Source organism: Protopterus annectens, chromosome 1.part2 (assembly GCF_019279795.1).
Source record: "Protopterus annectens isolate FY-2018-M chromosome 1.part2, PAN1.0, whole genome shotgun sequence".
Classification (NCBI taxonomy): domain Eukaryota; kingdom Metazoa; phylum Chordata; order Ceratodontiformes; family Protopteridae; genus Protopterus; species Protopterus annectens.
In genome coordinates this window covers 1114002603-1114020102 of record NC_056727.1, presented here as the reverse complement: position 1 = coordinate 1114020102, position 17500 = coordinate 1114002603, and the positions used below count along the sequence as shown (strand labels likewise).

The 17500-nt window shown below is 36.8% G+C and overlaps 1 protein-coding gene across 2 annotated transcripts in view; it reads right to left on the bottom strand.

Moving 5' to 3' along the window:
* The window catches only part of LOC122792251 (solute carrier family 22 member 13-like), a 542188-nt gene that overhangs the window by 111904 nt on the left and 412784 nt on the right, over nt 1–17500 (bottom strand). For both annotated transcript variants that reach the window (XM_044060001.1, XM_044060002.1), the window contains exon 6: nt 14256–14368. In XM_044060001.1, the coding sequence (XP_043915936.1) occupies nt 14256–14368 (113 nt within the window). The remainder of the gene's footprint in view (nt 1–14255; nt 14369–17500) is intronic.

Below are 17500 nucleotides of genomic sequence, written 5' to 3'. Positions count from 1 at the left end.
CAAATTTATAAATCACCAGACATCCAGGGCAGCCTCTATTTTGGATTTTTTCTACCTTCAAACATTGAGACAAAGATCCCATTTGTTCAGATTGGATGGAGTTCATCTTTGTAATATTGCTTGGGATTTGTTTAATTTTCATTTAGCACCCTTTTTTCAAGACTTGCTCCATTCAGATTAGCTCATAATATGAAGTAATTATAAATAAAAAAAAAAATACAATAAATGAGTGGTAAGACTAATTTTATTTAGTGTGTGACAAACAGAAACACTGCCAGCCCAGCTATCTGGAATTTTGTAAATAATTCTGTGTCATTTGTGAATATTGATATGATTTATACAGAACAATATGCTATGTGTATATTAAACTACTGGTGCAGAAGTGTGTGTTGAACAGGGTTTGTACCATACTGAGCTTCAAGGATGTGTCCACAGTGTACCGTACTGGAAAAGAACAGAAATGTATATAAAGTATATACCTGTGCAAATGTATGTTTTAATAGTAGAAGGTAGGACATACAGAGTTAACTTGCAAAACTTCAAGAAAATAAGTTGAAATTAGAGTGTTTTATGATTGTATCATAAAAGCTAGTTTCAATGCAGCAAGGAGACAGAATGTTTAGAACTAGGGTGCCTTTTGGATTGTTTTGTAAGTGTTTTATTGTTTTATGTCTTCTAGCAACAGTAAAGATCAGAGAGATGTATTTCTCACACAGAGATGTAAAATTCTGTTAGTATGTGTTTAGCCTGGGAACTGAAGTCAGGTGACAAAGAGTGATGTCATCCAAGTTAACGTAGCAATAATATTTGATATTAATTTAAGAGCTCTCTCAAAGAGAGACTGTGCATTTTGTATTTTGTCTTGGACCTAGCAAGAACATCCACTCATCTTCACCATCTGCACTTACCTTGCTAATAGTAAGTAACTAGGGTAAAGTCATTTATTTTAGATATAGTTAGGAATATAGTAAAGATTAGTTTAGATGTTTTCTGTATTTATTTGAGACTATCCTGCAATATTGTTTTAAAATATTTCCTGTGATTTTGAACTCTGAAGTTACTGTGTTTGTTTCATGAGTATTGTCTTGTTCTTTTATTATTTATTATTAAATATATTTAAACCTATCTTTGTGGCTGATATCTGTGAGACATATTTAAACTCTTAGAGCACTTGTGTATATATTTGGTGACACTGTATAGGTCACTCCCGGTAACCTGGCGCTTGGTCAAAACTACCATTTGGATTATTAGCAACATAACACAGTAGGATTGGACACCCTTTTTTAATGGCCTAAAGTAGCTGATAAGAGTGATTGGTGGCAGTGATAACTACCTTATAGTCTGGGCAGAAGGAGGCATAGCTAGTAAACCTGTGCCAGCCTTTCCCAGGTGTGTATGTTGGTATATAAATCAAATCTCAAAGTGTGTGTGTGTGTCAACTACTTGGGCAGGGACATAAAGCACTGGTTGGACAGAGAGGGTGCCGGAGGTTTCGGCTTGACCACTCAGCTCAGATCTCAACCCTATGGCTGTTCCAGTGGGAAGTCTTATCGGGGATCTGGAGAAAGAAGGAGAAACCAGCCCCAGACTAACTGTAGTCTCTGTGTGCTCTTAAGGGAAATTGTACTTTACTGTGTGTATACTTGTCATCCTCCCAATGTGTATGTCCCTCACTGTTGCCAGTGGTGAGGATTGAGGCTCCTTGATTACTAGGCCATTGCAAGGGCGTCACATAGTTTAGGAGTTCTGGCAAGCAGCAGTACTGTGTTTTGTCCCACTTGTATTTAGGATACAGCCTCAGCTGAGAGTTGGGGCTAGCATCCCTTCCTCTATCTTAGTCATTTTGTCATAATTGTGAATTGGGAGCGCTGCTCAGGTTGTAGCCTGGAGGATCGTCACTATCCGGCCTTCTGCCCTTTTCCATTTCCCCCTTTGCTTTCCTGAACCAGTCTATCAGTGTTCATGTCTGGGTAAGCAAGTTGTCAACGATGCACTGCTGAAGTAATTGAACATGTTTGGCTCAGTGAGGGGGCACTCAGGGATCTGCCACTTGGCTTAGGAGCTTGACAAGCAGATTAGTGTGGGTTGTCTGTCATGCTGGCTGGTCAGGGACTTTCAGCATATCGAGACCTCAGAGGTTTATTTATGACTATTTTATGAAGGAATTTATCTGTTGGTATTGATATTGATGGTCACAGTTATTTGCAAATGTATGTTGTTGTCTAAAAAAGTGGTCATAATAGCTTCACTGTGTTCACTGTGCTTTGTAACTGGTGAAGAGGAGTCAAAGGGCAATATTAAAACATAATAAAAGCATGAGGCTTTGGTCACCAAATTATAGGTTAGGATCATAAATAACAGTTTTCAGTAATTTAGATTCAGAATTTCACCGTAGTTATTTTTGCAAACCACCATCATAAAAAGCAGAAGGTATAACTGAAGGGTTGATTTTGCACAGATAACACATATTCATGCAACTTATAGATAAAATATGTCATTTCATGTATGAAACATTGGGGAAGGGGCAGATAAAAATGTTTATGGCAATTTTTTTTCAGATTACAATGAGATTTTTTTATGGCTACAAATTGAAACGAGTATAAAATCCCTCATACTGAAGACAGTCTCTGAAATCAATTACTGTGATATGGTTTGCTTGCAACAGTTGATGCCAGCTTATACCAAGCAATTCTTTTCTTTAAAGCGGAGGAAATCCCATATTGAAAAGAACAATAAAAACAAGTGAAGTCTTATAGAAACATTCATCCATTCTCAACCCCTTTTTCCTGTTTTGCACTTGGGGTCAGGGTATCACTTCAACAGTGACAAACATCTAGAGCCAGGGTTTACACTGCTAGGTGGCTAGCCACGACACCTGAATAACAGATGAGCATAGGAGCTTCACATACTTGTCTTCCATCCTTTTCTACTTGTTATCTGCCCAGATAATGCACACCGAGGACTTGCTACCATGTCTTTTTTGTCTTAGGCCTGCTGTTTTAAGAACAGCAATTATTTAAGTTCTTCCAGTTTCACCATGCTTATAATTATTTAGGCCTCAATCTATTGTATAGCATTTTTGTAGCTAAATTTACCATTACATGTGCATATCCATGCATTTATGTACATGCTCATAACAGTCTGAAAAACAGTCCAACTTGAAGTCCTTTGGTGGGTGGAGAGGCAATGGTTTCTTAACAAAGAAAATGCCAGCAGATAACTTGCTGCTACAGAAAGATAGAACTCATCAAGCATCACTTCAAGGAAGATGTTTACAATTCATATAATAACTGTGTTTTCATTTCTATTTTTATTTAGATTATTTTAATTGTATTTATTGCACGTGAAGATTTTTAATTGATTGGATTTGCTGATTTGAAGCCACATTATTATTTGCTACTATATTAAAGCCCCTACTATAGTTTGTAGTTAGATCTGTTGAAATGCCTTGTATGTCATGGAATGAAAGCGCTAAACTCTTCTTTATTAAACATCATCTTCCATATACTTATGGGCATATTTGCTATTATTCTTGGTTTATGATGTTACACACATCACAGTTTCATGCTGTGTTTGGATTCATGACCACCTGCTGCAAGACTTCCCACATATAGGCCTTACTTCTCTTTGCTGGACATCCTCATCTCCTCTTGGCTTTTTCCTATGTCTCCAAAATCTACTATACCAAATTATTATTATTATTTATTTTTTGTTTGTGTTCCTGCATATGCGACTGAGCTACTGTAATCTTTTCTTGTTGATCTTTTCTGAATTTGGAGTTACTTTGGCTTCAGCTCTAATGTTCTCATTTATTTATTTGTCTCATAGTATGCATCCTACTACCTGTTTCAGGTACTTTATTTTCATCACCCGAAGCTTCTTCAACTGCTCTGTCTTGACAGCCCATATTTCTGTGCCATACGAAAGCACTGGTTACACCACTATATATCTACATTATATTCAACTTCTTTGGCTTTCTTCTGTTGCACACTACCCCTGACATTTTGTATCACTGTTCACACTGTTCCATATATATGTTATGTTTCAGCTTTTCTCACTTTTTCTGTTGCACATTATCCTTGACAATTTGTATCACTGGTCACACTAATGTGTATTTGTATATATTCAACTTTTTTGGCTTTCTTCTGTTGCACACCACCCCTGACATTTTGTATCAGTTGGATGCAGCACCTCTGTTTCAGATTTTCCCTTCTTTTCAACCAGACCTTCCAGATAGCTGAAGCTATAAACTTGTTCCACTATTTTCCCTCTATCTCACTTTTCCCCGTTTACTGCCATGACCAGCGTCTGCTGAAGTTCCTGTTTTGAACCTATTGGTAGTGCCACATCGTGTGCATACAGCACCTTTGCCTCTACTTTGATCTGTTTGCTGATATAGTCCATCAGCAGTATGAACATTAATGGGTTCAGAGGGGAACTCTGATCCATCAGTTCCCACTGGGAAGCTGCTCTCAGTTGTGCCATTGGGTTTTAACTCATTACAGATGAGTGCACCTGCAGGCTTTTCTGCAATTACCTCCTACTGTGCCTTTAGGCATCAAATATTGCTTGTTCATATTTGCATTAATAATTCAAAAAACATGATGCATACAAGGTATCAGAATATTTTATCTTGAAGCATACATGATAGCAAACACAGTTGTAATTGATATTTGACCTCTGCCAATGAGTATTTGTTAGAACTGTAAGGTGATACGGTGGCTAGGCCACACCCATTGAGAGTTAAAGGTGCACACTAAAAAGGGCTGTACTGTAGGGACTGAGTTAATATCTAGCTTACACTAAGTTTTCAGGACTCTGAGCCATTATAACACTGCCCAATTCAGCTTTCTTGAGGCCATGCCACATGCTTTTTCCATGTCTTTGAATCCTCAGTGGACTCTTTCCTCTTATCTAGCTTCTTTTCCACTATATGTCACATTGCAAACATTGGGTCAGTTGTGCTGCATCCCATTCTGAATCTGAGCTGCTCATCTCCCATCTTACTTTCTGGTAGTCTGCATATTTGTTTATCAGTCACCATCTCCAGACCTTCATGGGGTGTGGCAGGAGTGTGATATTTCTGTAGTGCCTGCAGTTGTGAATATCTCCTTTGTTCTTGTACACCGTCACTATAATGCTTATTCTCCAGTCATTTGGGAAATACCTCTCTCTCCATGCTATGGTGTATACCATCAGAAGTAATTTCTCCACTACCATACTTCACATCTTGTTCATATCTGCTGTGACTTCATCTGAGCCTTCCACTTTCATTGATCTCATTTGCCTTAATTACTTTGTACTTCTTTAGGGTGGGGTTCTGCTCGGTCTTTCACTGTAGGCGGTGCATGTCGCAGTATAGCTTTTGTGGGACATTCTTCATCCAGAAGCTTCTTGAAGTACTTCTTTTATCCACCTGTGATGCCTTGTGTTCTGGTATGCAGAATGTTAGTAGTGTCCTTTATAAATATTATCGGCCAACTATCATTTTTATTTTTCTATCATTGCCTTGCAATATGCTACAACGTCTTTGTGCTACCTACTGAGTCACTTTCTAGAAGCTGGTATAGGTTCTCTGATACAGTGCTATAATTGCTAAGATCTTTGACTTGTAGATCAAGAGTCCAGGGTTTGACCCTGACATCTGTTCACTGTTTTGTAGATTTTGCATGTGCCAGTGTAAGGTTTCTCTGAAAAACATGCTGGGGATTTCTCCCTCAAGAAGGAGAAGCCAGGTTCAAGCACAGTACTTTTGATTGAACTTGACAGGCCTGCCAACAGAGTGCACTCACAAAAGAAGGGAGTACTGGGCAATGGCACAGACTCCATGTCTACTGGGGGAAGAGTTGTGTGGGTCAACTGCTTTAGGCATTAGCTGTGATGAGCAGTATTTTATTGATAGGAGAACATGAACCACAGGTTATGCACAGTGTTAGGGATAACCACTCTGATGTAAAATTGGATTCTGTGACACACATTCAGCAAAAAATATGCTTGCTGCCCTGTAGGTAATATACAAAATCTTAAAGCCTTTTCCCATTATTACTTCCTAGATATCCTCAGGAACAGCAGTGAGAAGGGACTTGCTACACTGTTCTAAATGCTCCAATAAGAAAAACAGTTTTGCAGAAGTCAGTTCACAAGATTTCTGTAGTCATTCAGCTTCTAATGCTGAGCACCCAAATTGCCAGCTTATTTAGGTGCTTCACACATACCCAAGGTTAAACTGTCCTTCAGATAGAAACGTTAAATTGTCTAAAGAATGGTATAATTGACAATCATTATGTGATTCACTTTTGTGACCATAATGACATGTTACATGGGGCGATCTATGTGTCATAGGTAACACAGGAGCACTAGGAGCTCTGAGGGAATGTACTCATTATTTTACTATTTGCTGGACTAGTTCATTACCAGGTCTCAAGGTATGAATAACTAATGCCCTTACCATATTGGTTCCTAATCAGAACATCTAATTAAAAGGAAGAGCAGATAATATTTGCAGAAAATATCACATTATAGCTTGCAATGTAAAATACTTGGACCCATTGTTCAAATTATATTATATAAGTTTTATAAATTTGACAATCAGCTTACAGCTTAGTTCATAACTGACACTCCTCATGTCACTCATCTTGGTTCTCAGAAGACTTTGTACTATACTTATGTTGATATGTTTCATAGAAATCAATATATTTAGAAGCATTCATTTGTAATAATTTATCATGGAATATTTATTGCTGCAGTTGGTTTCACTAGTTTTTATACTTAGTATCATAAAACTGATCATATGTCAAGACATTTGTCCAACTGTCTAAACTGTGTCAAATATTTTGATGAAAGGAATACAGTTTAAGTGTGATCCTTTTGTGTATAATCATAGCAAGGCACTCCAAAGTAAGGTTTCTAAATTATCTGCATATAGTTTGGGGGTTAGGCAGTTTGCTACACCTTGTGATGGTAGCATATGAGGAATGGAGGAGTCATTATAATCCATGTACTGTTATGTAATTAATTGGTCAACAGTATTAATGGAGTAGTTCAATTGTTTGTTGTATATTTGATGACTATATTTACTGCAATTGATATACATTCACCGCATCCATTTCTTGAAAATCTTTGATTTCTGGTGGGCTACAGGTTGCTTTGAATTCTAAAATGTCTAATATTAATAAAAACCCTTTACACAATGATAAAAAAAATTGAAAAAAAGAATAAAAAGGGAAAACATTCATACTATTTACAATAATTTATAATTATATTTATTTAACTACAATTATCATAGTCATTTATTCCAATTCTAATGTATACTCATTTAGAGAAGAGTAACTAGACATTTCTAATCTGTGAATTACATATATTTAATAAAGTGAGCCACTTTGTCCAGTATTTATAATTCGGTGAAGTATTCTTACTTCTTATTTTAATTAATTCATGCTGTTTATGGCATACATTGGATATTAATGTTTGATTTGTTTTTACCTTTTTAATTTCTAGTAACAGCTTTTCTTGCAAGCTAAAATTTTCCATAATAGAAGATATTGATACTTGCTTATGCACCCTTGGATTGGTGTATTAAAAATTCCCAAGAATATGATTACATATGCATTATCTAACCAATGATTGAATTTAGCCAAAAAACATTTAACATATTATATTTATAAAGCATATGTCCCCAAAACTGCTTTTATCACTATATTACATCTCCATCAACAATTGTATTAAGTTTATGAAGCAAGTAAATGCATTCCAACTCAAAGATAAAGTTATTAATTTGGCTGAAGTTAAAATTAAGCTTTTATTTTCAGAATTTAGGGAAGGAAATTTTATTTGGCTCATAAATTTTCTGTAATTACATTGAATTTTGCTTAAACTTGGTAAGATTGATTTGCATAATTTAGATAAGATTTTAAATCAATGTTGTCAGAGATAATTGAGTTTAAATACTCCAGCAATGGTAAATAACATCCTCAATCTATTAATCCACAAATTCACCCAATGCAGTGAAACACATATAGGAGAAAAGTACTCTTTAATATTTAACTCTTTCTTCTGATACAGAACTTCTTCAAAATACAATAAGACACACATCCACAGTTGTTAAATAACAGCCAGTCAATAGAAAACAACCAACAATTAATATAATGATTAAACAATAATTTACCTAATTTATTATTAAAAAAAGCTTTTGTTTAAAAAGGTATACACATTTACTATACAGCATATCTATAAAATTACTGTATTTTAAATAACATTTGATATTAATAATTTAATTTAGTCCTGGTAATTTGTCTGCTTGCAAATAAATTTGCCATTACGTTTCTCATTTTTCCAAAATATTTTTAGAATCTCCACTGCTATAATCTAATAGAACACATTCCAAAACTGTAAAATAAAACTTCCTAAAATTAACACAAGCATCTGAATATTTGTACAAAGCATTACATTCATCTTTTACTTTAATGCTATATAAATGATTCTAGTGGATAACTTACATGTTGTCATACCCACATAGAAAGCTTTGCATGAAGAACAAATGGCAATGTACCTTAAACCTAGGGAATTACAATTAAAATGCTCCTTAATCATAATAGATCTAACTGTGGCAAAAATAGTTGGCACTTCTATAATAAAATTACATGCTCTACAAAAGCCACATTTATTCATCCCCTCAGGTTTGTTAGAATGACTCCCAGGAACTTTAGTGTTCCCAAATTCCAAATACTGCTTAAAAGTCTTAGATCTTTTGTAAACAAAATTTGGACAAGAATTAATAATAGAATGCAATTCTGGATTACCTTTACATAGTTTCTAATTATCCACCAAATGTTTTTATATCCAAATTGTCAGCTGTCATTCTTAACACAAAACTATCTCTGTAGAACTTATTGCCACTAGCATTGCTAGACTTAGTATCAAACCCTGCCAACAATATGGGAGAAATCCTTTCTATTACATGCTATTTCTTTAGCAATAGTCTAACATATTTCATATTAATGAAATTTCTTGGACCTTTTTTAAGATATAGTCAGATATTTTGAATTAATATCCAGTCACTGAAATCAATAACATACATATACATAAAGACTTTCAGTTGAATAAACACTATTTTTTTTTCAAACAACCATTAGAAAGAGTTTTTTAAGGCTTCCATCTTATACAAATTAGAACAATAAAGTTTTATGCAAAAGCTATCAGAAATATTGAAATAATATCCTTTTGATTAAAGGAAATCTATATATAAAGTTTTTAAGCAAAGTTTTTATATAACCTGACTGCTGGCATTAAGTAACAGTTGGTTAGGTAACTATTTAAAAATGTAACATTTTATTCCCATTTATATGGAGACCTGTCTTGAGCAGTTTGATTTTGGAATGTTCAAATCTAAGTATACATATTTTCCAGTAAGGATCATAAAAAGTGCCAATCCAAAAGATGAATATTTTCAAGATTACAGCATGTACATTTCACTCCGAGGAAAACCTAACCCTCTCCCCCTTCATCTTCTAATATGATTAGTATAGATCACATATAGTCTATTCAGACACCAGAGAAATGTAAAAAAAGTCAATTCATTTTTCACAGAACCTTTTTGAAGGTATTAAAGCCATGGGGTGTGTGGCATATAAGAGTTTTGGTGATAATAATCAGGAGCGGTCTTAGGTCAACTGGTGCCCTAGGCAAAAGGGCTCCACAGCACCCCCTACCACACCACTTGGTGCCCCCATCTTGGTCTACCTACACCATATAAATACTGGAAAAGTGCCCCTGCTAGAGCGGTGTCCTAGGCGGCTGCCTAGTTGGCGTATGCCTACGGCCGGCTATGATAATAATACACCACCCCCCTATATGGGGTGTCTGAAAAGAAACATATAATAACATCCTGTTTGGTTTCCTTCTGCTTGACAACTCCTTTCTACTAGCTCTCTCAATTTCTCTCAGTATTTGCATTATGAAAATTAGAAGCCTATATCTGAGGTTTCAGCAATAGGTGATGCAGTTTTTCTATTTCTAGCAAGAATTCCTAACCCTATTAAACAAACTTGCTCCCTTAGATGCTACGTGTTAATAGTAATTCTTCTTCCCGCATCATTCCAACATGGAAATACATATGAATTATTCTATTAATACTAACCTCTTTTTGTTCCAAATGCACAGAGAGTTAAAAAGAAATGCAAACAAGCATTCATTCTGCTAAAAACAAATTCTTCCAAGTACTTCATACTCAGTCCTTGTAAAGCATATTATGGAAACAATTTAAATACCACAAATAAGGGTAATACTGAGGGTTTACCTTTAAAATGTCAAAAGCACATGCATGAATGTGCACACCACCAAAACATTTCCATGAAATCCAAACCGCCAAATCTTCCAAAAGTTGAAAAAAACATTGAATGTCAACATTTCCCACCGCGTCACACTTATAAACAAGTGCTAACATGGGTCAAAAAGGGGGTGAGATTTTACAGTTCGGAACATCGGCATTTGAGATTTTGTGAAGATGCAGTTTGGAGTTTGCAGATGTGGTTCGATGTTCTGACCTTCAACATTTTGAGGTTAAACCAATACTGAGTCTAGATAAAAAAAAATCTGGAAATGTATGTGACATGAGCTTGTGGAGGAGGTTAAAGCAGTCAGTATCCACAAGATGACCAACATTATTCTGCATGCTTGCAACCAGCCACATGCCATTTCATAGGAGAGGGTGGCTACAGGTAGAGGTCCATCATCACAGACCACCTTCACTGTCATGGAAGAGTTCCTTATGTCCAGTTCTGTGCAAAACTGAGAGGATTAGGGTCCTGACACCTAGGAAAAGCCTGGATGTGGGAGCTAAACTGGATACAACATCCTGTGACTCTGTAGGGAATGCCCTAGGTTGATATTTCATTATGCCAGCAGCATATTTAAGTGGAATGCCTGTGCCATCTGCTCAGGCATCACAATGAGCATTTCCCAACAGATGTGCAGGGCAGACTTCCAGGGACAAGAAGATGACACCAACACCACCATTTCAGAGACAATATGTTGTACTGCATGGCCTAAGTGATGACATATGTGGGGTTATCACCCAAATGATTGGTGTTTGATAGGCATGTGGGTGTCCCCACTGCCACCATAGGGTGGTCTGCCTCTGTACATCAGGGCCGATGTCATTCCTGTGGTCACTGCTCTTCTGCTGCCTCCACTGTGGGTAGACCCCATAGGACAAGTGATTCAAAGTCACTTGCTGCCACCTCCTCCACACTACCCACTAGTGTTGTGCCTGGTGTGACACTGTGTGTCCACCCATGCAAAAATTAACTGACATGGTACCTGACATATGACGTGGTCAAGCAGTCATGGTGTAGAGGTTTGCCTTCAACCTTGCTGGCAGGTGTTGGTGCAAGTGCCATTCCTTAGAGAGGACACACCCATGGCCACAGTCTGTATCATCCCCTCCTGAGCCTCAACACTCCTGTGTCACATATGCACACGCATAAACACACACACACACACACACACACACACACACACACACACACACACACACAAAATACAACCACATTTTTAAGAGCTTTTCTTGGAGCCCATTATGAGAAAGTGCCTGTCACATCAGGACACTTACTCCCCTGGGAAACACTACCCTCTCACTACACAGTGTACACTGCATCCCTTAATATCCTGTTCACGTCATCCACTTCCCTTCACATCCTTAATTTACCCTTCACCACTGTGACCATTGCTGATCCCTGTCACTATAATCTTCCCAACCTGTGCATATGATGGCAGCTGTCTCCTGCTCTCACTGCTGTTTTATATGGGTATGTGATGTCTGATGCACAGCATAGCCTGGTGTAGTATTACACGCATCACTTTTAATCTTTGCTTTATCCATTCTGACCCATGGTTCTGCACCAGATCTCACTTCTTTGCCAGTGTACATTATATTGCACCCAACTCTACTGTGCATGGTGTTCCCCTGTAGCTAGTTCCTCCAGCCACTCTTCAGCCACCACCTCCTTCACTGCTGTCTCTGGTATGTCTGATCCTCTGATGTCAATCTCCTGCTCTAGCTGCCTGTGTGCCACCATGCTGCACAGAATTGCACAAGCAGCAAATATCTTGATGCAGGTCTCTGAAGCATACCGCAGTGCACCAAAGGTAAGATGTAGGCACTAGAAGTGGGCCTTCATTAACCCAAATACATGAACAGTGATGTTGCAGGTCTGTGACAGTACAAAGGTGCATTCCAGTTGGCCATGCTTTGTGGTTTGTGTATCAGTGTCATGAGTCATATTTCCAGGGTATATCCAGAATCACCAGTGAGGTGCACCTGTAGGAAATTACCCCTCACAAATCAGTAGAAAAGGTCGGATATGTTCCAGGTGTAGGAATTGTGGGCAATGCCTAGGTGATACACACATAGATTGTATATAATACCCTATGTGTTGTATACCACCTTGAAGATGATGAAGTGGTGACCCTTCTATTTAATGTACAGGTGTCTGTGTGGATCAAGTGGAGATGTGATAGCAATATGGGTGCAGTCAGTGGCCCTTAGAACCAGAGGAAATCAATCTGTTTTGTAGAAAAACTGCATAGTGTTGTTTCCCTTTGTTCTGGTCATTAGGAACCACCTAAGCTCTATAACATGTGATATTAATGGGAAGGATACTAAGAGACACCCCTCTGATGGTCATTAGAAGGTTCCTGTAACTAGGACTATCAAGGCTACACAAGTCTTTGTGTCTACAGGAGTCAGTATTCCATTATTTCATGGGATTCCATGTGAGAGAAGTACATGTTTTCCAGTTGTTGCATGGTGTCTCTGTCCACAAAGTAGAGTTTGATTGTGTCGCTGCTGTGAAAGTAATGATATGTTAATCACAGTCAGACCAGCCTCTAACATGTACTGTTCAGCTAAAATGGTTGCCACTCCTAGCACTGTAGAGTGGCCTCTGTCTCTTCATCAAGAAATTACAGTATACAAATTTGCTGGCAGCCATAGCTGATCACACAGTTTTTTACATTTCACTCCACCATGTTGCTCACCCTCATTTGCATTTATAGTTGGCTTCATTACCATAATGTTTCTCATTTCCATATCATTATACAGTCATCAAATGATACTGATTGTGCAATTTTGCCAGATTTGTGTGACAGCATCATCTGTGTTTCTGAAGTTTTTCCTAACACATTGCACTGTTTCAGAATCTCTCCAATATTTACTTTTTCAGTTTATTGTAGAATTCTAATATTGTGGTTAAGTGCTGCATTTCACTACTTGTAAGCTTAATATCCTACCCTACATGGTGTGGAATATGTACAGCATCTCTCATAAGTAGGCACAAAAGATGTGTTTTAACCTTTAATGTTTTTATGCAGTGAAAGTTTACCATGCATTGCCCTCAATCAAGGTTGTGCAGTGCATAAGCTGTCAATCATGCCTCATTTTCTAAAATAATTAGATTTCTTCTAAAATACAAGGTTAAACAGTGCAATTATATATATATATATATATATATATATATATATATATATATATATATATATATATATATATATATTACTAATCATTCTCTAGTATTCTTCTTAACTGTAGCTGTTAGACAAATTGTATTACTTGCATTTTCCTATTTTTTATCTGTGATTGTAAGTGTGTTCTACTTAATCTTTAAGAAATGTGCTTTTGTATTTAGTCATCATCAATACTGTAAAATTACCTTGACTAGATTATATACCATTTATCATGTCATTTTATTCTGTGGTGCGTTTCTCTCCGGGCCTCTGCTAAAAAAGGACCTGTGTCCAGTCAGACTTTCCTGGTAAATAAAAAAAATATATATATATATATATATATATATATATATATATATATATATATACTTTGACTATCCAGCCACCCAACCACCCTACTGACCTATGGATTCTCCCAATCCCACTTAGCAGAGAGAGAGAGAGTAAAAATCAGGTGCTTGTATTTTTTCACAATTTGTTAACTGAGTAGGTAGACTGGTCTGAGGATCCTTTTCTGAGTTGCCTTTCTTCTAAGATTCCCAGGAAACTTGAGAGCATACTGATACATTTTGGTGTTATCTTCAGGATGTTGCTGAATGCAGTCTCAGAATTTCACCATGAATATTACATTGCAAGCATTTAAAGTTTTATCATGTTTGATTGACAATATTTCTGGGTAAAATCTGTTTTTGTATGGTGCAGGGAATTAGAGACAGAGAAATATAATATTTACTAACATGTAAAAGTATTATTACCAGATGTAGAAGAGAACAAAGGATCTTTTTCTCATCTCTGGAGTTCGAACAAGATCGAGCATGCTGTAAGTTTTCTCTGGTTTCTTCTTACACACTTCAATTTGAGTTTTTGCCTGCAGTACAACAATGATTATTTTTACACTGTCTTATAGAACATCAAGAAAGAAATTGCAGTGTAGAAGTGTTTATTGCAATGGTCATCTAAACATTTTGCTATTTTCATTATTATTTAGAGAATGTTATATTACTATCATACTTCAGTCACATTTGGAGTTTAAAAATGATACATAATTCTTATAAATGGATGATATCTTTGACGAAGACCATTGTAGCTAAAAGATAAATCCATAGAAAGTATTAACTGTCATTTTTAAAGTACAACAAGCTACCAGAATATTTATTTATGTGTGTGTGTATATATATAATATATATATATATATATATATATATATATATATATATATGTGTGTGTGTGTGTGTGTATCTACATATATATATATATATATATATATATATATATGTATATATTTATATTTATATATTATGTTATTCAGCTATTTTCAGCCTTTATATTTTGGATAAAAATAACCCAGAGACTGGCAAAATAAAGATATATTGTAAGATAATCCAGTGGTGTAAGATAAAGCACTGACTATAAACCAGCCAACCTGACCTGGGTTTTATTAATGGCTCTGGTGATTGATAAAGTGGCCGGAACTAATGAGCATTATCATCTTGTGTGGGTGGAAGTGTGTGTGTGTGTGTGTGTGTGTGTGTGTGTGTGTGTGTGTGTGTGTTTTATATATATATATATATATATATATATATATATATATATATATATAAGTATATATATAAATATAGCTTATATGTAAGTACTAAGCTAGCTGCTCTTATGGGCCATTTTAATTCTAGCCAATTTTCCTTTCAAAGGTGAGAATCAAACCCTGTACTTTGTGTATGTGAGGTAAAAACATTTACCATGTTGCCAACAAGAGGAAGAAACTATTGTCCAAAAGCAAGAGGGATATCACTCTGCAGAGGAAAAGTTCCCTCCTAAGCCTAAACAGGAAAATCAGAAATCTTGTAAAGTCTTCTAAAGCAAATTATGAATCTAAAATTGCATCCCTAGCTAAGGATAATCATAAGGCATTCTTTAACTACATCCAAATTCTAAAACGGAATGCTCAACTATGTGCCGAACTGGTCGTAGATGAGATCAATCATACTACACCAGAAGATACCACCAACCTGCTAGCTGACAGATTCAGCGCAAAGTTCACCCACCTATCCACACCTACCATATCCCAAAGCATACTTGACACCAGTCCTCTGCCTAGTATCGCTAGAGAACAGGACATCTCTGCACTTGCCAATGTGAAAAACGCGGCCTCATTTGGACCAGACAATACCCCAGGTTGTTTACGAAACAATCTAAAACAAGGCCTAATGGACCCACTTGGTATTTTTTTTAATCATAGTTTGAGAACTGGCTATGTTCCTGCAAAATGGAGAACAGCAACAGTAATCCCTATCTACAAAGGGGGGGGGGGGGCATCAACTGACCATGGGAACTACAGACCATTAGTCTAACCAGCCTTATCTGCAAAGCCATGAAAATAATTATCATGGACCTTATCAACAAGGAAATAGATGACCTCTAAATGCTGGACCCAACCCAGTTTGGCTTTGTTAAGGGTAGATCATGCTTATTAAACCTGGTAGACTTTTTTGAGAATGCCACCAAAGCCATGGACAAAGTTAACACAGTGCACACAGCCTATCTTGACATTGCCGAGGCTTTCAACACAATTCCCCACTCTGGCATCATTGAGAAACTCTCCCAGATATGGATTAACCCTCACGTTATTAGATGGGTAGCTAATTGGCTCACCGACAAAACACACTCTTTCAAAATTGGTGACTCCACCTCCACCCGTAGACCCATCTCCACTGGAGTACCACAGAGGTCTGTGCTGGGCCTCTTACTGTTTGGCATCTAATTCTCAGAAGTCCAGGCCAAAGTAGACAGTCTTTGGCTCACCAAGTTTGCTGATGATTGCAGACTGGGAGCAATCATTGAGTCCCCTAATGATATTAACATATTACAAGAAGGGCTAACACAAACAAATGACTGGTGCAAAAGCCATAGTCTAAAACTAAATGCAAAAAAGTGGGTACTTTTCCGTTAAACCCCTACCACTTTGCGGTGCTGGGTTTTGCCGCTATTTACAAGATTTATGTTTGAGAGTGTAAATGAGTGTTTTCTAAACACTCTACTTGTAGAATAAGAGGACCCAGCTCAACATTGTAAATAGATAACTTAGGAGATCTGCGAGAAAGGATAGGAATTGATTTATTCTTCTAATAATGGATTATATGTATATATAATATATATAATATAATATAATATATAACTGAAAAAAGGTACATGGGTCAAAAACATTGATGGAATTAGAGTATATTTGATAGTAATATCTGACAAATTTTGTGTGCATTTGCACATTCAAGAGAGAGGTGTTCGTAGGGATTACTTAGGGCATTTCATGGAATTTTTACAAGCTGCAGGTGAAGTATATTTTCCTTTGCAGTGTGCCAAAAAGTTATCGTTTGCTGTAAAAAACTTTGCTTTAAAAACTGTCAAGCATATAAGATTGCAGAGTTGCTTAGGATGTTCTGAGCACTTTTAGGAGCTATGTTATCTTTTCGGGTAAAAGGATTAAAGCAAGAGAGAGGTTAAGGGAAATGGTGTATTAATTTTATATGTTGATATTTGTACTTGTTTGGTTCTGTGTGTCGGCTGTGCAAGACGTCCATTTTGCCCTTTTGATGTCTGCGACCAGATGATGTTTGCATAGACTCAACTTTTTTTTTTCATAACCCTGTCTGAAGCTTGTTTTTAGGTGTCCTTTATCATGGAGGAAGGAAGTAAATTGTAGGCAACAGCTGTAATTACACAACCAGGATGGAATAAGGCGAGATGTGTGGTAGGGGTTTAAAGGGAAAGTACCAATATGTGTTATTATTCCCTTTGGTAAAATGGATTTCCCTACAAATTACAATATCGACAGTACCCCCCTGAGTTCCAACTCAGTGGTGTGAAACTTGAGAACACATGCTGGTAGCAATCTGGACTTTGACCACCAAGTTTCTACAGTGGTAGGGAAAGCCTTTTACGTAGCACACCTCATAAGCAAGGGTATAGCATCCAGGTCAATGGATTTATAACTCCACTGTACTTGACC